Source organism: Phyllobates terribilis, unplaced genomic scaffold (assembly GCF_046119375.1).
Source record: "Phyllobates terribilis strain yellow unplaced genomic scaffold, ASM4611937v1 Scaffold_3__8_contigs__length_932513732, whole genome shotgun sequence".
NCBI lineage: Eukaryota > Metazoa > Chordata > Amphibia > Anura > Dendrobatidae > Phyllobates > Phyllobates terribilis.
In genome coordinates, this window is record NW_027362763.1 from 141670215 (window position 1) to 141694603 (window position 24389).

The 24389-nt window shown below is 43.4% G+C and overlaps 1 protein-coding gene across 1 annotated transcript; it reads left to right on the forward strand.

Annotated features, from left to right (window-relative positions):
* The first annotated feature begins 5314 nt into the window (after window positions 1-5314).
* On the forward strand, window positions 5315-19981 carry YWHAQ (tyrosine 3-monooxygenase/tryptophan 5-monooxygenase activation protein theta). Its single transcript, XM_073674172.1, has 6 exons — window positions 5315-5468; window positions 8105-8522; window positions 15940-16063; window positions 17618-17781; window positions 18050-18145; window positions 18815-19981. Exons 2-6 carry the CDS (start codon window positions 8226-8228, stop codon window positions 18878-18880), a joined length of 747 nt encoding a protein of 248 aa, XP_073530273.1. The 5' UTR covers window positions 5315-5468; window positions 8105-8225; the 3' UTR covers window positions 18881-19981.
* Window positions 19982-24389: the final 4408 nt, after the last annotated feature.

Below are 24389 nucleotides of genomic sequence, written 5' to 3' on the forward strand. Positions count from 1 at the left end.
ACTTGATTTTCTGAAACAATTTCAAGGGTGGCAACACTTTCAGTCATGACTGTATATATAGGGGAAATTGCTGGATACATATATGTATACAGGGGCCATTGCTGGGTATATATATGTATATATATCCTTGTAAAAATATGGATTTTTTTGAGCAGTGTATATATATATATATATATATATATATATATATATATATATATATAGCCAGCAACTGCCTATATATATACAGTGCCTACAAGTAGTATTCAACCCCTTGCAGATTTAGCTGGTTGACACATGCGGAATTAACTTGGCATTGTGACATTTGTACTGTAGATCAGCCTGGAAGTGGGAAATGCACTGCAGCAAATTTTTTTTTTTTTTTTTTTTTTTTTTTTTTAAAAAAACGTTAAAAGTTAATTCAGAGTGTCATTTATTATTCAACCCCTCAAACCACAAGAATTCTGTTTGGTCCCCCTAAAGTATTAAGAAGTAGTTCAGGCACCAAGAATAATGAGCTTCACATGTGTGGATTAAAGATCTCTTTTGCCAGCCTTTTCTGACTATTTAAGACCCTCCCCAAACTTGTGAACAGCACTCAGACATGGTCAACATGGGAAAGACAAAGGAGCATTCCAAGGCCATCAGAGACAAGATCGTGGAGGGTCACAAAGCTGGCAAGGGGTACAAAACCCTTTCCAAGGAGTTGGGCCTACCTGTCTCCACTGTTGGGAGCATCATCCGTAAGTGGAAGGCTTATGGAACTACTGTTAGCCTTACACGGCCTGGACAGCCTTTGAAAGTGTCCTCCCGTGCCGAGGCCAGGCTTGTCCGAAGAGTCAAGGCTAACCCAAGGACAACAAGGAAGGAACTCCGGGAAGATCTCATGGCAGTGGGGACATTGGTTTCAGTCAATACCATAAGTAACGTACTCCACCGCAATGGTCTCCGTTCCAGACGAGCCCGTAAGGTACCTTTACTTTCAAAGCATCATGTCAAGGCTCGTCTACAGTTTGCTCATGATCACTTGGAGGACTCTGAGACAGACTGGTTCAAGGTTCTATGGTCTGATGAGACCAAGATCGAGATCTTTGGTGCCAACCACACACGTGACGTTTGGAGACTGGATGGCACTGCATACGACCCCAAGAATACCATCCCTACAGTCAAGCATGGTGGTGGCAGCATCATGCTGTGGGGCTGTTTCTCAGCCAAGGGGCCTGGCCATCTGGTCCGCATCCATGGGAAGATGGATAGCACGGCCTACCTGGAGATTTTGGCCAAGAACCTCCGCTCCTCCATCAAGGATCTTAAGATGGGTCGTAATTTCATCTTCTAACAAGACAACGACCCAAAGCACACAGCCAAGAAAACCAAGGCCTGGTTCAAGAGGGAAAAAGTCAAGGTGTTGGAGTGGCCTAGTCAGTCTCCTGACCTTAACCCAATTGAAAACTTGTGGAAGGAGCTCAAGAATAAAGTCCACATGAGACACCCAAAGAACCTAGATAACTTGGAGAAGATCTGCATGGAGGAGTGGGCCAAGATAACTCCACAGACCTGTGCCGGCCTGATCAGGTCTTATAAAAGACGATTATTAGCTGTAATTGCAAACAAGGGTTATTCCACAAAATATTAAACATAGGGGATGTATAATAATTGACCCACACTTTTATGTTTAAAATTTAATAAAATTCAACTGAGCAACATAACTTTTTGGTTTGTAAGATTTATGCTTCTGTTCATAAAACCTACTCTCGTTTGCAGTTTGAAGGCTCTAACTTATTTGCATCTTATCAAACCAGCTAAATCTGCAGGGGGTTGAATACTACTTGTAGGCACTGTATATATATATATATATATATATATATATATATATATATATATATATACGTTTTGGTGCAAAAAAACACCCAGGTACATACCAGTCCTTTAAGTATCCATGTAAAAATATGGAGGCAGCACACAGAATAGAATGAAGTGATAAGATTTCTAAAGCTTGAGAAAGGTCCACAATCTTGGACCGAAACGTTGCCACATGGGCTATTAAATCTTATCTCTTCATCCTATTCTGTGTGCTGCCTCCACATTTTTACATGGATACTTAAAGGACTGGTATGTACCTGGGGGGGGGGGGGGGGCTTTTTTGCACCAAAATATTTTTTGTGCTGTTTCCTATTTTTGTTTTTTTATATGTATGTGTATGTATGTGTGTGTATATGTATGTGTGTGTATATATATGTGTGTGTATATATATATATATATGTGTGTGTGTATATGTGTGTGTGTGCATATGTGTGTGTGTGTATATGTGTGTGTGTGTGTGTGTGTGTATATATATGTATGTGTGTGTATATATGTATGTATGTGTGTGTGTATAAGTATGTGTATGTATATGTGTGTGTATAAATGTGTGTGTGTGTGTGTGTGTGTGTGTGTGTGTGTGTGTGTGTGTGTGTGTGTGTGTGTGTGTGTGTGTGTGTGTGTGTGTGTGTGTGTGTGTGTGTGTGTGTGTGTGTGTGTGTATATATGTATGTCTGTGTGTACAGTACAGACCAAAAGGTTGGACACACCTTCTCATTTAAATATTTTTCTGTATTTTCATGACTTTGAAAATTGTACATTCACACTGAAGGCATCAAAACTATGAATTAACACATGTGGAATTATATACTTAACAAAAAAGTGTGAAACAACTGAAAATATGTCTTATATTCTAGGTTCTTCAAAGTAGCCACCTTTTGCTTTGATGACTGCTTTGCACACTCTTGGCATTCTCTTGATGAGCTTCAAGAGGTAGTCACCGGAAATGGTCTTCCAACAATCTTGAAGGAGTTCCCAGAGATGCACACTTTTTTGTTAAGTATATAATTCCACATGTGTTAATTCATAGTTTTGATGCCTTTAGTGTGAATGTACAATTTTCATAGTCATGAAAATACAGAAAAATCTTTAAATGAGGTGTGTCCAAACTTTTGGTCTGTACTGTATATGTGTATATATGTATGTCTGTGCGTATGTATATATGTATGTGTGTGTGTGTGTGTGTGTGTGTGTATACACTGCTCAAAAAAATAAAGGGAACACTCAAATAACACATCCTAGATCTGAATGAATGAAATATTCTCATTGAATACTTTGTTCTGTACAAAGTTGAATGTGCTGACAACAAAATCACACAAAAATCATCAATGGAAATCAAATTTATTAACCAATGGAGGCCTGGATTTGGAGTCACCCCCAAAACTAAAGTGGAAAAACACACTACAGGCTGATCAAACTTTGATGTAATGTCCTTAAAACAAGTCAAAATGAGTATCTGTATTGTGTGTGGCCTCCACGTGCCTGTATGACCTCCCTACAACGCCTGGGCATGCTCCTGATGAGGTTATGGATGGTCTCCTGTGGGATCTCCTCCCAGACCTGGACTAAAGCATCCGCCAACTCCTGGACAGTCTGTGGTGCAACGTGATGTTGGTGGATGGAGCGAGACATGATGTCCCAGATGTGCTCAATCGGATTCAGGTCTGGGGAACGGGCGGGCCAGTACATAGCTTCAATGCCGTCATCTTGCAGGAACTGCTGACAAACTCCAGCCACATGAGGTCTGGCATTGTCCTGCATTAGGAGGAACCCAGGGCCAACCTCACCAGCATATGGTCTCACAAGGGGTCTGAGGAGCTCATCTCGATACCTAATGGCAGTCAGGCTACCTCTGGTGAGCACATGGAGGGCTGTGCGGCCCTCCAAAGAAATGCCACAGAACACCAGGATTGGCAAAGTCACCACTGGCGCCCTGTGCTCTTCACAGATGAAAGCAGGTTCACACTGAGCACATTTGACAGACGTGACAGAGTCTGGAGACGCCGTGAAGAGCAATCTGCTGCCTGCAACATCCTTCAGCATGACCGGTTTGGCAGTGGGTCAGTAATGGTGTGGGGAGGCATTTCTTTGGAGGGCCGCACAGCCCTCCATGTGCTCTTCAGAGGTAGCCTGACTGCCATTAGGTGCCGAGATGAGATCCTCAGACCCCTTGTGAGACCATATGCTGGTGCGGTTGGCCCTGGGTTCCTCCTAATGCAGGACAATGCCAGACCTCATGTGGCTAGAGTTTGTCAGCAGTTCCTGCAAGATGAAGGCATTGAAGCTATGGACTGGCCCGCCCGTTCCCCAGACCTGAATCCGATTGAGCACATCTGGGACATCATGTCTCGCTCCATCCACCAACGTCACGTTGCACCACAGACTGTCCAGGAGTTGGAGGATGCTTTAGTCCAGGTCTGGGAGGAGATACCACAGGAGACCATCCGCAACCTCATCAGGGGCATGCCCAGGCGTTGTAGGGAAGTCATACAGGCACGTGGAGGCCACACACAATACTGAGCCTCATTTTGACTTGTTTTAAGGACATTACATCAAAGTTGGATCAGCCTGTAGTGTGTTTTTCCACTTTAATTTTGGTGGTGACTCCAAATCCAGGCCTCCATTGGTTAATAAATTTGATTTCCATTGATGAGTTTTGTGTGATTTTGTTGTCAGCACATTCAACTTTGTACAGAACAAAGTATTCAATGAGAATATTTCATTCATTCAGATCTAGGATGTGTTATTTGAGTGTTCCCTTTATTTTTTTGAGCAGTGTATATATATATATATATATATATATATATATATATATATATATATATATATATATACATAAACACATACAGGGGCCATTGCTGGATATATATACATATGTATACAGGGGACATTGCTGTATATATGGAGCCATTGTTGGCTATATACACATATGGATATAGGAGCCATTGTATATAGGGGGCCATTGCTGGATATATATATATATATATATATACCTCTATATACGTGTGTTGACAGGGGCCATAGCTGGATATATATACATATGTAAAGAGGGGGCCGTTGCTGCACGTGTGTATATATATATATGTATACAGGGGCCATTGGCGGCCAGCCGCGGCTCGGGTGTAGCAGCACTCAGCCATGGGGTGTAGTGTGGTGGCGGCCGCCCGGCCCGTGTTGCAGCACCTCTGCTGCAGGAAGCCGCCGCCGCCACCACGCCCAGGCTGCACAGCGTGAACAGAGAGATGTAAGCAGCAACCAGGTTGCCACAGCAACAATGACGTTATTTTACCCTGCATCTCATTGGAGGAAACCCCGTGGCCCAAGCCGCAGCCTGTCGTTCAACCTAACCCATCCTCCCGTTCTCCCCACCCCATAAGCCCCGCCTTTAGCTCCCGCGCTAGCTTCTGATTGGCTCCTACGCCTAGGCGAACGCGGAATTGGCGGCTTTTTTCCCCGAGGTAGCGATTGGCTGGCTTCTACTGACCACTCCCTTTTTTGCCAACGCCTGGTAATTGGGTTAGGTTGAGCCTAGAGGGTTTCTTGTACGCCTGCATTCAGTCTCTGGGTTTTCTCTTGTTCTCCCTCTCCTTTCTCCGCCGGCCAGCGGCTCACACCGTGAGGAGCGCCAGGTGAGTGTGCGCGCGGCTCCCGGAGTCCCGGCTGCCTGTGGCCGGGGCTGAGCCTCTCCCTTCTTTCCCGCCCGCCTTTCTGTCTGCACCGCGGCACACGCCATGATCCTGTCACTGTCTGCAATGTCACGGCTCTGCTGCCGCCGGGCTGGTGTGGTCTGCTACACGCCCGGCCGCCATTACTATCTGTGCTAGTGGGTCATTTAGTCGGGACTGGCGTCATTGTAACAGCAGGGCTGCTATTGCCGAGGATATCGCGATAGTGAGGCTGAATGGCGATAGGACTAGTCCATGGGTGGGGATATAGGCTGACAGCATGGCAAATGTAGTGTATGTGTGTATATATATATATATATATATATATATATATATATATATATATATATATATATATATATAAAATATTGGGTGTCTATGCCTTCTATATAGGAAGAGTGCAGTATATGGGCTCATTATATAAGGGGCTACATCTGCCATATCCCTCGCTCCCCCCCAATATAATACCCAACTTATTGCATTTTCACATGTAGGGAAAATCCACCCTCCTTATGAGAAGATAAAATGTATATCTTGCTATATAGAAAGCATACCCCTAATATATCAAATTAATGAGAAATATATTGCATTATATCTTTTTTTTTTTCTGCCGCTCTTGTATTTCCTGCCTCTGGGCAGCTGTCTATAATGCAGGTGCGGATGGATGTAACGTGGGGATCTCCACCTCTGGATTAGCTGCCCCGGTGGTGGGAGGAGGGAGATTCCCATCCTCTGCTGTCTATTAATTTCTTGGAATATTCCAGTCTATTGGTGGTAGATGGCTCTCTAATATAACTTGGTGTCTGGTTGATTGTAGTTATTTCATAGTATGTTATATACTTTTCAAGATGCTGGGGGGTTTTGTGTGGGGTTTTTTTTTTTGTTTTTTGATCTTCAGTGTCTCCCCAGTTGATGCAGGACTGCATACAACTGCCTGGAGTTTTATTTTTTTTGCAACTATTGACAATCTAGCAGGTTTACTCCCCTCTTTTGAACAGGTTTTTATTGTAAGATGCCAGATACTATCTCACGCTGTCAAACCCGCTCCTTCTGCTTCCCAGTCTTGCCTGTTCTGTAGTACTGGTGGTAGTATATGATTGGGAAGCCTGAGGGGTGGGAGTAGTGGAGGGAGAGGCAGGCAGGGCGGGGATGATCCATGGAGCCTGGAGACAAAAGGCAGGGCAGGCAGCTTCTTTCCTCCTCCCTTAGTATGATTTCCATCACCCAGCGCCTCCTGTTACTGACTCATGTGTTAACTCGTTTTGCAAGGAAGCGTGCCCTTGCAAATCTTTAGGGTGTCTTGATGGTTTTTTTTCCTTCCTGCCGCCATGCATTTTTTTTCCTCTCAGAGCTGAGGATCAGTGAAGAGAGCTGTCTACAGTATAGTTACTGGTTGTGTGCTTCCTCCTTGGATTTGACATGCGATCTGGAATTTCCCGCATGACTTATGAATGGAGAGGATGTGGCTGTGCTTTGTGACAAATGCACACTTTTTTTTATTTTTTTTTTTTAAATGCATTGAGTGTTAAGGGTTCCCGTCTTTTTAAAATGATGGCATTTTGGTAGAATTCAGCATTAGTTTTAATTGACTTGTAAATGACCTGTGGGATTATACTTAGTGATGGGGATGGCAGCAGTTTAGTGCTGCAGTCCTTTCTAATTTTTCACTGCACTGTTGTCACCTGATGACTATGCCTGATGTGTGGTGGACCCTATTCACTATGCACTGCAGTTTCTTGCATATTAGGTGACCCCCCCCACCCCTCTCTAATCCTTATTCTCAATTTGATGTATTAACTTGTTTTAGTTTGGCCATTGCCTACCTTTTTTTTTTTTTTTTTTTTTTTTTAAATCCAGTCCCATTTAAAGCACAACTCCAGCATTTTAATTGCAGTGCTGGAGTGGTGCCGCTAATGTAAGTTCCTTGCCCTTTAGTCTAATACTTACAAGCTGCCGTTTTCAGATGTTCCCAGTGCCGCACTGGATCTCTCCATTGTTTGCTGGGCAAGCCGGAAGTCACAACTCATTGTAAGTCTGAGAGACAAAACGAGGGTCTCATGTACATGCATTGAGAGCTTGTGACTGTTACCTCTGACTTCCGGTCACAAGAGATCAGGACCGGAGCAGTGCTGCGTAGAGCAGAGGACGGCAGCTAGAGTGGTGCTTTAACATTGGTGCAAATGTGGCGCGATTAGTTGATTTTTCTGGATTGTCCAGACAGCCGTTTTCTTTAATATTTAATCAAAAGCCCTCATGCATATTTGATAAGTTGGGCAAGCCAGCTGATATTAATGGGATTGGCTGATAATCTAATGTCTATGGGGACTTGCCCACTCTGTTGGGCATATAAATTGATTATTTCATTGCTCACGTGGTCAAATGCAATTTGCCCAATATTTGGATATAATCTCAGGTCTACAATGGAGGTTCTTGTATACTTCATGAAGCGGTGGTAGACCTGCATCTTGATGCTTCCTAAGGTATCATCTTATTTGCCACTTTTTTCCCCATACAGATACATGGGGTAAATAAGGGACATAATTGTGCTTCTATACATTTAGTCCATTATTTTAACTTTTTTTCCTTGTGTCCTTTTGTAGGTTTGGCTGCCTGCTCCAGCTTCAAGTCTAGCTAGAACTCCTCACTCAACTTTCTCGACTTTTTTTTTTTTTTTTTCTTCGGGCTGTTTCACTCTGCTCTGTACCAAATCACACTCAAGCCATGGCAGACAGAACCGAGCTGATCCAGAGGGCCAAGCTGGCAGAACAAGCAGAGCGCTACGATGATATGGCGGCTAACATGAAGGCTGTGACGGAGTGTGGGGACGAGCTGTCCAACGAAGAAAGGAACCTTCTTTCTGTGGCTTACAAGAACGTGGTTGGGGCACGGAGGTCAGCGTGGAGGGTCATCTCCAGCATCGAGCAGAAGACTGATAGTGCGGACAAGAAGATGCAGATGGTGAAGGAGTACAGGGAGAAAGTGGAGGGAGAACTTAAATCTATATGCGATACTGTGTTGGTAAGTTGGTGACTTGCAGATGACAACTATGGAAAAGTCACACATGCCTACTAACGGTGTAGTACTGAACCCCTTACCTGTCATAAGGAGGTGGTCCATCCTAGCAAGGTTGTCCTCTATGACCCTCAACAGATTTGAGAATGAACTTCTGGAACACTGACCGTTTTGCCTGCAAAGCAACTCTTATAGCTTGACCCATTCACTTGTACCTCTGCCCAGCGTTGATCTGGGCACTAGTGTGTAAAGTAAACCTGACTGGGAAGAGAACAGTTACTCTCCTTCCCTGGGTCCATAGTCTTGTTCGCCTCTGCACCAGTCTGTTTTGGCTGTCGTGATGTCCTCACGTTGACTGTGCACACCACCACTGCAGACAGTCATGGAGTAAGCTGCTCTGACCACTGAGCTCAGCGATTTGACTACAGCAGTGGTGCATGCTGTTGACGTGATGTCACTGCTGCAGCCAAAATGCTTGGTCCCAGGGATGGTGAGTACCCGTTGCTTGTTCAGGTATTTTAGAGCATTCAGACTCCACTTTTCTGAAAGCTGAAAACTTTTTTTGATGTGGTTTACCAGTCATTGTCCAGTCAATGGAATATGTGATGAATGTTTGCTTAGTAAGAACACTTATCTGTTGGGAGAACTAAATCCCATTGCACTGAGCTATTTCCTTAACATACGTAGACTTTAAATTGAATGTGTCAGCAGTATTTTACAACCCCCCCCTCCCCCGAACAATTAATACGCCCATGTAGCCCTTTCAAAGAAAAGTCCAGCAATACCTTTACATGGCCAGTCAGTTCCTCCATTCCTGAGAATGTCTGAAGGATTATGGTAGATTTGAAGCCTCTGTCACTCCAGCTCTATTCCCATGTAGTACTGCCTCCTACTGCTTGACTGAATGCTCCTTTGCCTGAAGTCATAGAGGCTGTCGGTGATGCAGAAAGAGATGGGGAATAGAGCTGGAGTGACAGAGGCTTTAGATCTACCATGGGCCATCAGCCTCATTTGCATATCAAGTCTGATTTCTCAGTAGCGGATGAACGGACTGGCCATGTAAAGGTATTGCTGGACCTTTGTCCGAAACAGCTATGTGCATATAAATAGTTTGGGGGGTGAAATCCTGGTGACAGATTCCCTTTAAGCCAAAATGTGAAATTCTTACTTTCTTTTCCTTCTTGATGCCTCTCAATCCATTTTCTTGATGCCTTGTATCTCTAACAATGTCAGCTGTATATCTTATAGTAGTCACAGTGGGGGTGACTTATGACACTAAATATGCCAGATTTCTGGTGCAATTTGCTCCAAAAAACTGTCCTTTTCTCCACCTTGTCTGACGAGAGGGTGCAGCAGCATGTGACCCTGTGACTCAAAAAATTAGTCAAACTTTTGTTGCCTATGCCTGACAGAGTAAGCCATTTAATAGGTGGTGTAATGAAAGATAATCCTGGAGATCTTTAGTCTCTAGTCATACTACATGAACTTCAGGGATAAATCTGATGCTTTTTAAGCATATTAGTAGTTGGCACAGTATTGATAAAAGTGCACCAAATTACTGGAAGTTTTAGTCGATCAATGAGAACTTCCATAGGAACGAGTAGGAGAAGAAAATTGTTGTGCTGCTAGTAGCAAATTTCTGGGAGCGATGTTCCATTGGCACGGTCAGTTTGTGACCTGTACCTCATCCTTATTGTGAATTTCTAATCTTTTATTGCAAGCAATGTGAAATTACTAAACTTCTACTACTTTTTTTTTTCTTTTATTGGCTTCGTCCAAGTATTAGTCTTGTTCCTCCCTGCCCGTGCACGTTCCTGATGCCTTCTATATCAATGTTGCTTAATCCTAGTCATATTTAACGAGTCGGGACGTTTTCTTGTCGCCGGCTTTTATAAACTTGGTTACTGGGAGGAGCAGTATTCTGTTCACTGACTTTTTATGTCAACTTGGTCTAGTGTTACCTGTTCTAGAAAACTTAGGAGAAATGCACCTTTCCCTATGTCACTTTGAATGCATGTCAGTGGGCTTCTTGAAGAGTAACCATCATTTTAATTTCATAAATCAATAGTACACAAAAATTATCAACTTTTGTAAAACATCTTGAGACATCCTGTTTTCTCCCCCTGGACTGATCATTAACTCAATTCATGTCTAAACTGTGTAGTCAGTGAAGATTTTTTGCTACTGACATAGGAGGTGACAGTTGGTGCCTTTAGAATTCAATGGAGTAAAGGAGGAGCTAGAGACACGCTTCTGAAACTGTTACATTTCTCCATAGAATTTTATGAGCTCTAACTGTCCTCTATCTCCATAATGGGAAAGTCTGTCATCTCCAAAGACTGAGTTGAGAATTGGTCCAGGTGGGAAAAAAGCAGATTTCTAGGATAACTTTCACATGTACTACTGATTTTATAAGTTGTTTTTTTTTTGTTTTGTTTTTTTCCTTTGAAGTTTTAAGATTCCCAAACTGTATACTACTGTCTTCAGAAGAGAGGTTGCATGTTTTAGCTTAATATGTAGGTTGTACATGATGTAATTGTGCATTTCTAGATGTCTGTATTATGCATTAATGTAGAGGGCAGCCGGCATTACAGGTTTCTCATTTCTCTGAAATGTGAAGACTCCAGAACCAGTTTGCTTGTGGCTACAGATATGTACAAGACAAAAAAAAAATGTGCTGGCAATGAAAATCCATATTGATCCTCTTGTCATAAGCAGACTTTTTGCTGTGGTGTAACACTACATAGTCAGTAGCCTGTTGTGGCTTCCGTCTCGTATTAAAGCTCACGTGAGTGGGGAACTGTGCACGTCTCCCCCACTCCATTCCTTCCCTGTAGACGTGGTGGCAATTGGCTTGCACCTTTTGACCAGAGGGACCAAAGATGGTGGCGGCTCTTTCATCGATTGTCCAAATATAACAAACTTGCATGAATGTGTTATAGTTGACAGTAATGTGAACAGCCTCTTAGACACATGGCTAGGGCTTTAAACGCCTTCCATTATTGCCACGTGTGGACTTCCCTGCTTTGCTGAGCCCGTAGTATCGTGTGTGAATGAGCTGCAGCATGCTTTTCACTCCAGTGATTTTGCTGCATTGCCTGCACTTATGTCAGCGGTGCAGGTGTGGCGCTATCTCGCTCCGCTGGATCAATAATCATCGAAGCCATATAAATCCTCCTGCCTGTAGCACTGCAGTAACCAGCGCTGCAGAGAACGTCAGCAGACACTAATGTAGCAGCGCAGCGTCGGCTGCTCGGGAGAAGGATGAAATCTATGTAGCGTTTATGCAGCACTTTGATTTAAAAAAGAAAAAAAATGTTGCTGAAGTTTAGTTTCACTGTTGAATCTGAAAGCAATGGCTTTCTTCATGTAATCATTGGGGTTTCTAGCTTTTAATACATTTCTTTGTCAAATAGGACAATATACCAGAAATGTAACCCTTTAACTGGTTTGTTAGTGGAGGTAATCTGTTTTGTCTACTTTTTAGGAGAAGTAATTTGTCACTTCAGGTCTTCTCATAAGTTATGGGAGTCTGACCTCAACCGAGGACTTACTGATCCCTCTACAACCTGATAAAAAGGCAATGGACATTACTTTTGCAGATATATATTGTTTCGGACACTTATCCAAGATCTGCAGGAAGTAATGTATGGATAACTTTATCTGGCATGTTTGGTGCACTGTAGATGGTGCTGCCTAATATCTAGGTGGTCTTAAGCTGGAATTTCACCTTTCACAATGTGTTTTATAGCACAAGTTGAAGGTTTACCCTTGAAAGGGGGCAACTAGGTTTGTGGGTGTACTATCAGATGTGTCGCCTGTAAATCATCCTTTTTGCTATTGACTTGTTCTTTTCTTACTGGAAAAACAGTTTGCTGCTGTTGCTAGGACATCCCCCAAACCTGCCAGTAGAGAGAGGGCTGTATCTTTTGATATGGTTGTACTTTGATTTGTGCATGGGTTTCCTCTTGCCAGACTGTCTCTCTGGTCTCTTTTGCTGAATCTTGTAAGGACTGTTTGCCCCCTCTCCCCCAGTATCTCCGGATGGTCAGTGGAACTTGTGTAGACTCGCAATCTAGTGACTACACTGGAGATATAGATCTAGATCTCTTGATTCCCTTATCTTCTGGACTTTGATGGAAAGGGGTTTGTGAAAACACACATGCAGCAGAAAAATCTCCATTCATGTGTATGGGATTTATGCTACTGAAACGTCTTCAACAAATCAGCCTCCTGTAAACATTTGATCGCCCATCAGAAGAGAGCAAAGGGGTCTTTTCTTACCCCCTCACATTCGGCTCCTCTGATTTATAGTTGCCCAGATCTCAAGGCCTTTGGACAAAAGGAAAAGCCAGCAAACATGTTGGAGGTGCGCCCTCTGGTGTCCATATTTGTGTGTGCATCAAAGACTTTATTAATGGGACTCTTGTCAGCACAAAATGACTTCAAATCAAGCACAAGCGTTCTGCTCGGTTTACCCTTGCCAGAGCTGAGCAGCTTGGTGCACCTACTTGGGAAAACAAGTAAAACCTACAACCTACCTCGCTGGTGGGATAACTTCCTTACTATTTTTGATCAAAAACAGTGTTACTAAGAACCCTATTTTATTTAAATGCACTTGCTTTTTATTTACAGCAGGGTTTATTTTCATTTTGCTTCTTGTAGGTTTTTCTGATTTATGGCCATTGTGAAATATGCACTTATGTGCTTCATGTGTACCATTTTAAACAAAGCTCAAATATACATCCATTGGGTCTAATACATCTGCATATCTTTCAGCAGTAATGGACCGTGCAGCAGACTGCGCCTTCATACAAAGACTGCATGTGCTTTCCTGTGGCCTTTCCCATAAAGCCTACTAGTTACTGTTCATTGTATGACTTATGACCCGTTGTGTTATGGAAATCGGGCTCCTGTTTTGTTACTTCTGCAAAGTCCATATGTCATGCAAAACATCTGTGCCCTGCTGCTACAGCGCAGATCCGGCTACCAGCTCTGCTTTGTGATGCTCCAGAATTCACTGACAGTCAGCAGTGTAGGAGGCAGACGCATTCACAGCTGCTCCTAATACAAGCTCTGTTCATCTCCAACTCTAGCATAAGGGTATGTGCACATACCTTCGTTTTTGGTGCAGAAAAAGCTGCTGCAAACATTTGTGTACGGCGGCTAAGTTCCCATTATGAGTTCTTGACCCTGCGTATTTTCGCTGCATAGAAATACACTTTGCTGTAACCAAGTTGCTGCATGGGATTTTTAGAAAAATCTCATTCACTTTGCTGATACTTTTAAAGTGCAGCTTTTTTTTTTTTTTACCCGTTGGAAAAATTGCAGCATGTGAACAAGCTTTTAAATGTTTTTATGAAAAGAACTGTATTTAACCAATGTGGGTTAAAGGTTGAGTGCAGCAAGGTGAAATAATGCCGGATGGTCAACCTGTCCTCTGGATCGGTATGTGAACATTGAAGAGCAGGTGGTAGTTCTGCAGAAAACCTACTGGTTTTGGTCACGTAATCGATACATTTCCCCTTTGCGGCAGTTGTAATGTATCCTTGCCATCAATGGTAAAGGGGAAAAACAAAATAAGCAGCAGAGATTGCCTGCTGGAAAGAAAAATTGGGTCAGGCCACTTCAGGTGGGGAATAACCTGGTTATAATGGGGTCACGTGCAGACACTGGTTCATGCTGTGTGTGACGGTGGTCAGTTTAATTCGAGCCTCTAGTGATTTAATGAGCACTAGTGCTGCTGTGCTCCATAATACTTGGATAATATGGCGGCCAAGTGCCACCTCTCATCAACTCTGCTTATATAGGATATTTTATAAAGTGCTTAGAAAAGGGAAGATCTGCAAAGACGTTAGTACATAGCTGGTGGTAACTTCCATCTTTAGAATATTAAGTCCAATCCTGTGTATTCCCATGATGGCCTATAGGGCCAATGATCGGTATAGTGCCCTTGTATGATGTCTCTAAATTTGTCCATGCACTGCCCCATCTACACTTATTTGTATCACTACCAGTAGAGTAAAACCTGACATGGGATGGGCAGGTGACTGGGACTAGAGCTGGGCACAATGGTAAAGCTACCCTTCCCTGCTGTCAGAGGCTGTTCCTTTACTGGAAGTCTTCACCAAGTAATGTAACCTAAACAAAAAGGCTTCAATTGAAGAAAAATGAATATACCCAGCGCATCAGTGACTTAATACTTAAGGAACCTGTTATTGCTAATAAACCTGCCGCTATAGGATTAATTTGCAGGTTAGGAAGGTGCCCAGCTGTACTACTAAAAGGAGAAAATGAGCTTTATTCCTCCTTGGTTTCGCCGGCTTGTTCATAGAGGCACACTCACAGCCTTGAGCTGCAACTGAAAGCACTGCAGCTAAAAGCTGGCGGTTTCCGGGAGGAATAAAGCTAATTTTCTCCTGGGTGCGGCACTTTTAATAATACAGCTGGGCACCTTCCCACCACAATCAACCTGCAGGTTAATGGCATTATCCAATCTAACAGGTTCCCTCTAAAGGGAACCTGACTGCTGATGCATTCTGTCTGTGAATCAGACAGCATGTATCAAACACCGCCTGCATAATTTCAGCCACGTATGTTTCACTCGGAAAGCCTGCGGCATTTCAGAGAAAAAGAAACTAAGCTGCCGATGACCGAGCCTCCGAAGACTCGTCTGAAAGGCCGGTTCCTGGCAACTTCTGCCTGCCCGCTGCCTTGAAACGACTGGTCTTTCCCCATACACACATAGGAAGAGACCTGACACTCAAAGGGAGCGGACGGGCAGAGGCTGCTGGGGACACAATCTGTCTAACCTGTATCCCACGTGGGTCGGTCCCTGGAGGCTTTAAAAAAAAAAAATAATAAATTCTTTCCTAAAACACCAACCCATGGGCAGCCTGAATCAGCTGTCAGGTTCCCTTCAAAGGGGATCGTCAATTGCCTATTTAAATCAGTCTTTTGGTTTTTGTTTTTTTTTGCCCACTGGGGTTCTTTTAGACAAGATTACAATGACGGGTAACCTCTAAACACTGCTTATAACACAGGGTCCACCTGTCACAGCTCTCCTGCTCTCCCTCTCTTCACAATGACCGTTGCACACACTCCATTAGAAAAAACACTAGTGGCCAGTGTAAAAACTGCAAGGTTATTTTCTGATTTTGAATACAGATTGTGGTATGTGAATGAATTTAAAAAAATTACCGCATTTTTAAGTTCTTTAAATCTGCCATATTAACACTTAATTCATTCCCTCTGTAGTCTAACTGACTGTCCATACCCCAAAAAAAAAAAGTATATTCCTAGAAAAGCCTAAGTACACCAGGTATCTGATGCCCATAAGGGTATGTAATGATCAGTCTTTTTTTTTTTTTTTTGTATTGTAAGCTGTTGCAGCTGATGTTTTATTCTTTTCTTTCCCATCTAGACCCTGCTTGATAAATTTCTAATCGCCAAATCCACCCAGGCAGAGAGCCAGGTCTTCTACCTGAAGATGAAAGGAGACTACTACCGATACCTTGCAGAGGTGGCCACCGGAGAAGACCGAGCCCGTGAGTGTCCTTAGATGTACAGTTTCATTCAGGTCATGATGAGCCCTTAAAGCTCTATGAACGCCCCTCCTATTTTTATTTTTTTTAAGATTTGTGTCTGCAAAGAAAAAAGCAAATCTGTTAAACTTTCCATACATTATTTTTAATGGTGGCTCCATAGACTTGAATGGCTGGCTGAAAAAAAGCACACGCATACATAGGACATTGACTTAATTTAACAACACGAAGTGTCATGGTTCCACCAACTAAAACTGGTCCGGATGCTGCATTATTTCTTTTTAATTGAAGAGCAGAAGGGCTAGAAATGGTCATAAAAACCAAACTTGCACTTAAAGGAGCCGTCCTTCGTTTCTCACTTTTGCTTCTTGGGGTGCCGATGTTACAACCCCCACACACCTGCTGAGACTTGTGCATGATTCCTGCCGATCGTGCGCTCGTCTTGGCAGATATGTAGGGTTGAGACATCTGGAGACTTTCCTGCTGACTATTGGTGCCTTTTCATGACACCTATGAGCATGACAGATGGTAGATAACTGTTTAAAAAGATTTGCAGTGGTAATTTTTTTTAATCCTAATCATTGAAAGCGGAGACCAGGCCACAGATCACAGCAAATTGTTATATAATCTATGGCAATGTCGTCCACAACGACAACCTTCCTAGACCAACCCTGAATGGTGAGCGTCTCAGAACGCCCAGATTACGATTGTATTCTCTTGTTGCAGACATTTATCTGACTGCCCTATTGATTTGAGTTGGGCTTGAAAAAAATCCATGTTCTTGGTTTAGGAAGAACCCCTTCAGGTGAAATGATTCTGATGCTTTTTCACGTTAAAGGAAAGGTGGCATCTGGAGGAAAGAATGTAAAAAAAAAATAATAAAGAAATTTAATGTGTTTTTCTAAACTCTTCATATTTTATACTAAGTTTGTTTTGATATATTCCACTTTTAAACAAAGGGAGCAACTGCTGAAATTTGCCTTGAAAACCTAGTGTACTACTAGCTCGCATTACGACTGCTGTAAATGTGGGCGTGGTCTGCTCACATCTGTCACTCCTTCCCTTCTGGGTGCTTGCAAAAGGATAAGAATGAAGTTTAGGATCACAGTGCAGAGACATTTTGTTGGTGACTGCAATTGATAGAGATGTGGACAGTGTTGGAGGACGGCCGGCAGTGCTGGTCCTGTTAGTGCTGCTCGCTGTATCACGCACTGGGATTAGATACATGCTGGATATCATGTGCTGATATTGGGCTCGGCTCTCGGGGTAAAGCCTCCTTCAGATTTCTGTAATATAGGGATGTGTGAATGAGATTTACTGACAAAGCAGAGCTGAGAGTACTCCGCACACTGTAGCGGTGATCACTACTATGCAGCCCCCAGTGGCTGGTAAAAATTGTAATGTTAAAACACATTTCATTTTTATTTAATTATATAATTATTACAAAAATTGCACCACATTCCATTTTAAGAGCAAAAAAACATAAAATTGCTTAACTGCTTGAGCAACATCAATGCCGCTGGCATCTAATGGCCATTCTACTTCTTCGCTTGACAGGCACAATCCAAGACTCACAAGAAGCTTATCAAGAAGCATTTGATATCAGCAAACAGAAAATGCAACCAACACATCCCATCCGCCTGGGCCTGGCCCTGAACTTCTCTGTATTCTTCTATGAAATTCTCAATAGCCCAGAAAAGGCCTGCCAGCTGGCCAAGACTGTGAGTACTCCAGGTTTTCTTTATACCGGTGCAGGGTTTCCTTAGTGTGACAGCTGAACTCTTCATAGAATATTAGATGTATTATTGCTAATCACATTGGGTGAGATGTGCAATGGAAAAGTGGAGCATTACTGCCTAGATCCATTCTCATGTTCCAGACACTTTTCTGCTGTTTTCCATGGGCTTTATTTATATTTTTTCCCTCCTAGAGGTTTTCCATATATGATTGGAATCTTAATCTATACTGATATATCTTTTAATCTTGCAGGCATTCGATGAAGCCATTGCAGAACTCGACACCCTTAATGAAGACTCCTACAAAGACAGCACACTTATCATGCAGTTGCTTAGAGACAACCTAACAGTAAGTGTCCGATTGGCATTATTATTTTTTTTCAGGACACCTCAGGCCTTCACTCACCACCTGATGCAAAATTTAGCAAACTGTGTCAATTTACAAATATCTCCCAGGTCATGTGGAAGTGACAGGTATAGCACATCAGTCCTATTCTTCTGGGCACGATCCCTGCTGCTCAGGTACGCAGCCTGGCGGATACCTGCAGCTGTCACACTGCCGGTCTGCTCGTCTCCCAATGCAGAAGTAAAAACCCAGATTACACATTTTAACCATAAACATGGATTTCAAGGCTGGATATCAAATTTTTGATTTAACAACCAATCTCCCCTTTCATCATACACCTGCTACTCACTTAGTATTTAATGGCTGGCCCAACCTACATGCACTCCCACAACTTCAGAGTATGCCAAAGGAAATCGGAACGGTTTTCAGGGAAGCCCATTCTCCTGATGTGAGCCCCTACATAGTAAACATTTTATGCCTGACATATAAACCCCTAAAGTAAAAGGATTGTCATAATTATCTGACAAGAGCATCCACCACTGTCACATGCACTCAGTCCTTGTGAAGAAAAACCTGCTGCTATAAAGCTGAGTGTTAATAGTAGAGGTTGAAAAGTTACTAATGGAGTTCTTGAAACTTTAAAAATAAGTGACTTTATTTCCCACCCTTTAGTTATGGACATCTGATGCTGCAGGAGACGACAACGATGCTGGAGAACAGGCAGGAGAAAACAACTAAACTTGTGCCGCCATCTGATCCTGATCAACCCTTTTTACACATCTCCATTCCTAATTGCTCCACGTGGATTTCCTTATAGCAAGAGTCCATCCATGTGTAACGGAAATAAAGTTTATAGTCTGTTCACACTGCAGCTTCTGGAGAACTCCATTCCTTTTTTTTTTTTTTTTTTTTTTTTTTTTTAATCTTTCCCCCCTCTATTTTTTTTATTTTACTTTTTTTTTTTTACAAGGTTTTTTGTTTTGGTGTGCGGTTACTGCTGTAGAAAAGTATTAACAGTTTCACTTCATGTAAGAAAATTAAAAAAGATATTAAAAAAATGTGGAAATGCACGTTAACTACCAGACACTTGTGGTAAGGACTATCTAAGCCTTTCTAATATTTAAATAAAAAAAGAGAAAAATTGGAACCACCAGTTTCTTCAACTGACTTTTTGTGTATTATATTGTAATATGTAAGAAATTTAGTTAACTCCTGCACCCAAACCCAGTTTTGATTAAATATAATTTTTCCTTTTTTTTTTTTTTTTTTTTTTTTTTTTTTGGTGGGGTAACTTGGTTCATGAATATTTAGATATTCTACCACCCCCTCTTCCTGCCCACTTTCCTAAAAGCCAAAATAACTGCTGCTGCCTGGGTATTTAGTTTTCTACCTAGCAAACATCTGGTCATGGCTTTGTTCACACAGTGCTGCTTTAGGGAATGTTCACATGAGTGTATTGCAGGCACAAATCCCAGGCCGACCTTTGTCTTGTGGCTCGAGCTAACCCTGGTATATTCCTATGGTTGGGACACGAGACCGGAGGTCGGCTGGCATTTCTGGCCATATTACAGATGAGAAATTACAGCTACAATATGATTGTGTGACATTTACCTTTTTAGGGTTTTTTCTTTTTTTTTCCCTCCTTGGACAAAACCGGTCTTGGTTTTAGTTGTAAATAAAGCCCATTAAAAACTGCACTGTATGATCAAAGCCCAATGCATCAGGGGCTGCGGACAAGGATTGTTTCTAATGTCCAATTATATATAGGTTTTTTTCTTAACTTTTTGCTGCTGTTCAGTTGACAAACCTGCCTACTCCAATAAACCTTCATTACACTCCTATTGTTGTCCTGGTGTTCTTAAAATATATTAAAATTATCTTACATTAAAGCCTGAAAGGGGGAAAAAAATCGCTGGCCCAACTTTTTTTTTTTTGGACCATTTACTTTAGTTTACACAATTGCAACCTGTGCTATGTTCACACCTAGTTTTTGCTGCATTTTATGCAAATTTAAGCTGCATCTTGCACTACCAGCATGAGATTTCAGAAATCTGATGCACTTTTTTTTTTTTTTCTTTCTCCTGAAAAACTGCTTTTGCAAAATGCATCATTTTGTTCACCCATAGAAAGTAATGGGTTAGTGCAAAAAAACCCGCAGGTATCAGGTTTTGGTGCAAAAACCAGAGTTGCATGTTTTGTTTTTTTTTTTGTACTAAACTTTATCAGCATGCACAAGAGACAATTTATCTGACAGACACAACAAAACCTGTTTTCTATAAGCCGCTTCTTTACTGGCCAGAGAAGGTTTTGACTGCGGAAAATGCTGCAAAAAATGCAACATGTGAACATGGCCTTTAAATTTACATCTTGAATAAAATGTGTTTAAAAGCTTTTTAGGATTCTGTGCTTGCCCTTTAAAGGGACTGTTGTCACAGAAGGACTGTTCAGACAAAGTACAGGCGCTTGGTGCATCATGGCAGGGCTGATCATTTATATACACATCACCTGCTTGGTTTCAATCTGTCTTCACCATTCACTGTCTATGAAGCCGGTGCTGTCAATCAAAACAAATTGGTTTGAACAGTCATCCTGAGCTGACGGTTCCTTTAAGGCATACAGAGCATGATAGAACTTGGGATCAGGAAAATTTATATAAGGAATCTTGTCACGTATTTAGAACAAGCTAACGTTTTGGCCAATAGGTGGCCTTTATCAAGGTACATCTGTAAAGGGTTGGAATAGAGCATCAGTATTCAGCCTCTCAACTGCATAATGGGAGTCTAAATACCGACTTCCAACCCTTCACAGATTTAACTTGATAGTTGGTATTTAGACTCCCATTATGCAGTTGAGAGGCTGAATACTGACGCTCTATTCCAACCCTTTACAGATGTACCTTGATAAAGGCCAACGATTGGCCGAAACGTTAGCTTGTTCTAAATACGTGACACAAGATTACTTATAAATTTTCCTTTTACTTGCAATTTTGAGTGCCAAAATGATTATTTGTATCTGTGACTTTGTCCTACTTCTGAGCATCACCTTCTCAGTTGAGCATCACTTATCTATAGCACTCGGGTTAAGACAATGAGGGTCTGACTGTTGCCAAATCACAGCACTAAAATAGTTGAGACTGGTGTCACCATATAGCCCTTACAGAGTCTTACTAAGATTTTTCTCCCAGCAACGTTCATCATGGTCACTTCACCAATCTGTTCCTGCACAGCTCGGTGATGTCTCCAGAGGAGGGAGGCAGGAGGTTACTGGTGTCTGATGCAGACGGCACGGATGAAGAATTACCGAAGAGGAGCGGCCATCTGCCTCTGACAGCCATGGGATGGACAGAATAAAGGCCCCCATACACATGCAGCTGCATGCAAAGATCATTTGTAATGCTGTTGCCTGGTAATTGTTGAACCTGGCTACACATGTTGGGTGACTTAACAATCTTTCTGGGAATATTCTTCCAATGAAAGATTGTTCCTATATATGGAGGGAGAGAGGGTGAGTTTGGTTAAATTTCTTCCCCATCTGCAATTTATCAGCTAAAACAATCATTCTTAAAGGGGTAACTCATCTCCAAGATCCTATCCCAATATATAGTAGGTGGAGTAATAATTGCAAATACCTCCAGTTAGAAATGTAGTATAGTTCTTCTGATTAGCTGTGTCAGTTACCCCCTGTGCAGGGCATTGCAGTAACTTCAAGTATCCATGGTCACAACCACTCCTATAGTGACCGTTACTTGTTAGTGGTCGTAACTGTGGATATCAAAGCCAGAGGTGTATCTGTTTTCTGGCACCTGGGGCAAGAATCCAAGCACATATGCAATTTGTACACTTAGTCCCGTGCTGACGAGCTGCTTGCCCATCGGTGACCCCATCACGTGATCGCGGGCCGCTGATGGGTGGGCATGACAACCCTGTGGTTTGTCATGTAATGATCGCTACTAAGTAGTCAGCGCTCATAGCACAGGAGCATTTCTGCTACATAGAGGTGATCTGTTCATCACATCTATGTAGCAGAGGCGATCGGACAGTTGCTGCTTCTAGTCTCCTATGGAGACTATAGAAACATGCAAAAAGTGTTTAAAAAAAAAAAAAAAAAGTTTAAATCACCCCCCTTTTGCCCCATTCAAAAAAAAATAAAAAAATATACATTTGGTATCGCCGCGTTCAGAATCGCCCGATCTATCAATATAAAAAAATAATTAATCCGAGTGGTAAACTGCGTGACGAGGAGAAACTTCTAAACGCCAGAATTATGTTTTTTGGTCGCCGCAACATTGCAATAAAATGCAATAACGGGTGATCAAAACATCGGATCTACCCCAAAATGGTATCAATAAAAATGTCAGCTTGGCGCGCAAAAAATAAGCTCTCACCCGGCCCCAGATCTCAAAAACTGGAGACGCTACGGGTCTCGGAAAATGGCGCCATTTTTTCTTTATTGCTTCATTGGAGGACACAGGACCATGGGTGTATGCTGTTGTCGCTAGGAGGTTGACACTAGGCAGAAAAAGAAAATAGCTCCTCCTCCGCAGTATACACCCTCCTACAGGCAGCAAGCTCACCAGTTTAAGCTTAGTGTCTGTAGGAGGTAGACTGGATCCTATCAGATGCAACCCTGTTGTGTTTATTAATCCTTGTTTTTTCTCTTTCAGATACAGCTCTTCAGGGTTAACAGGTAACACTGCGTCCCCTGTTAACCCACAAGCGACCGAGAGAGCAATGTGGCTACCCCCACATCATTCACTCTCGGACCCGCTGGGCAGGACCTATCCCATGTCACCTCCAGGTGTCTCAGGGTGATTCCTGGTGGTCAATCCTTGCCTATTCCCCTCCCCACCCCAGCCCCCTCCTCGGAGTGGCCTGGGAGGGAGACGGTGGTCCCTGCGGTGACCTTCCCCCAGATTCTGGGGTTGACACTGTCTCTTGCACTTTCCAGTACGGTCAGTGTGGGAAAGAGGAAGAGCCAGGATCCCCCCTATCCACCTCCTGTGACCATTCTCAGAAGGAGAGAAAAAAGAGGAGGTATTGGGACCCTAAAAAAGGACAGAAAGGTACATCGCCTGCTGTTTCACAGCAGGTACCAGGCCTGCCATGCCCCGACCCCCTCTCATCAAACATGGCGCTTACTTCAGCACTTCCCGGGCCACGCCCCCTCTCCTCACATCTTCAGCGTCGCTCATTCCCACCTCCTTCTTCCCCATTTTGCAGGGCAAAACTGCCCGCGCTTTCTCCGTCAGGGGGGAGTCTCTGGTGGGCCGTTCCTCTTACTGGCGGGTATATGCCCCCTCCGGAAATCGACCAATCAGGGCCGAGAAGCATTGTGATGCTTCCGCCATGCCCACAAGCCCTCCCGCGGACCTATCAGCGGCTGGGTCCTCTAAACCCGCCCCCTTTCCTTCCTCCTATCAGCCTTGGCGCCCCTCGTCATCAGGGCAGCACGCTCTGCTCCTGCCCGCCCCTCTACGCCGAAGCGATCACTCTTACTAGCTGCTTCATCACCGGAGCTCTGCTCCTGACTACGGCAGCACCACTCTGCCTGGCCTACTCCATCCTCAGCTCCGGAGTTCCAACGGGGGACACGGGACCGTGGTTACTTCAGGATCGGGTAGGCTCTCCCCTGGCACCGACCCAGACCCTTTCTTGCCCACAGGCTCCCTCATTCTGCAACATCCCTGATCAGGCACAGCTCTCTGTCTGTCCCTCTCACATAGCCTTCCCCAGCCCAGACCTAAACGTCCCTTTCCTAGGAGACGTTCCCTTCAGTTCCGGTCCTTTCGTCAGTTTGCTCAACCGGGCCCCTCCTCTCAACAGGACCCTACCCCAGCACAGCGAGAGAGACGTAAGCCTTCCTTCAGGCCCACTCCCAACTGGCGCGCAAAGGGTCGCTCCTCCAAGGTCTCTGGATCCCTATCACAATCCAACCGATTTTCCTCAGCATGACGGGTCACTCCCACCTGGGACGTCTCACAGGATGGGCGGCCGTCTGCTTCTGTTCCGAGACTCTTGGGTCTCGGCAATAGAAGACACCTGGGTCAAGGAGATTTTGACCTCCGGCTACAAAATCGAATTCAACGCCAGGCCAGGAACACGAGTTCTCGGGTCCCACCCCCCCACAACCATCTCTGCTTACCGGCTTTCCTCAGGCCATTGCTTCCCTTCTGCGCTCAGGATTCATAGTTCCCGTCCCCTTTCAGGAAAGGTTTTCCGGTTTTTACTCCAATCTTTTCGTTGTTCCA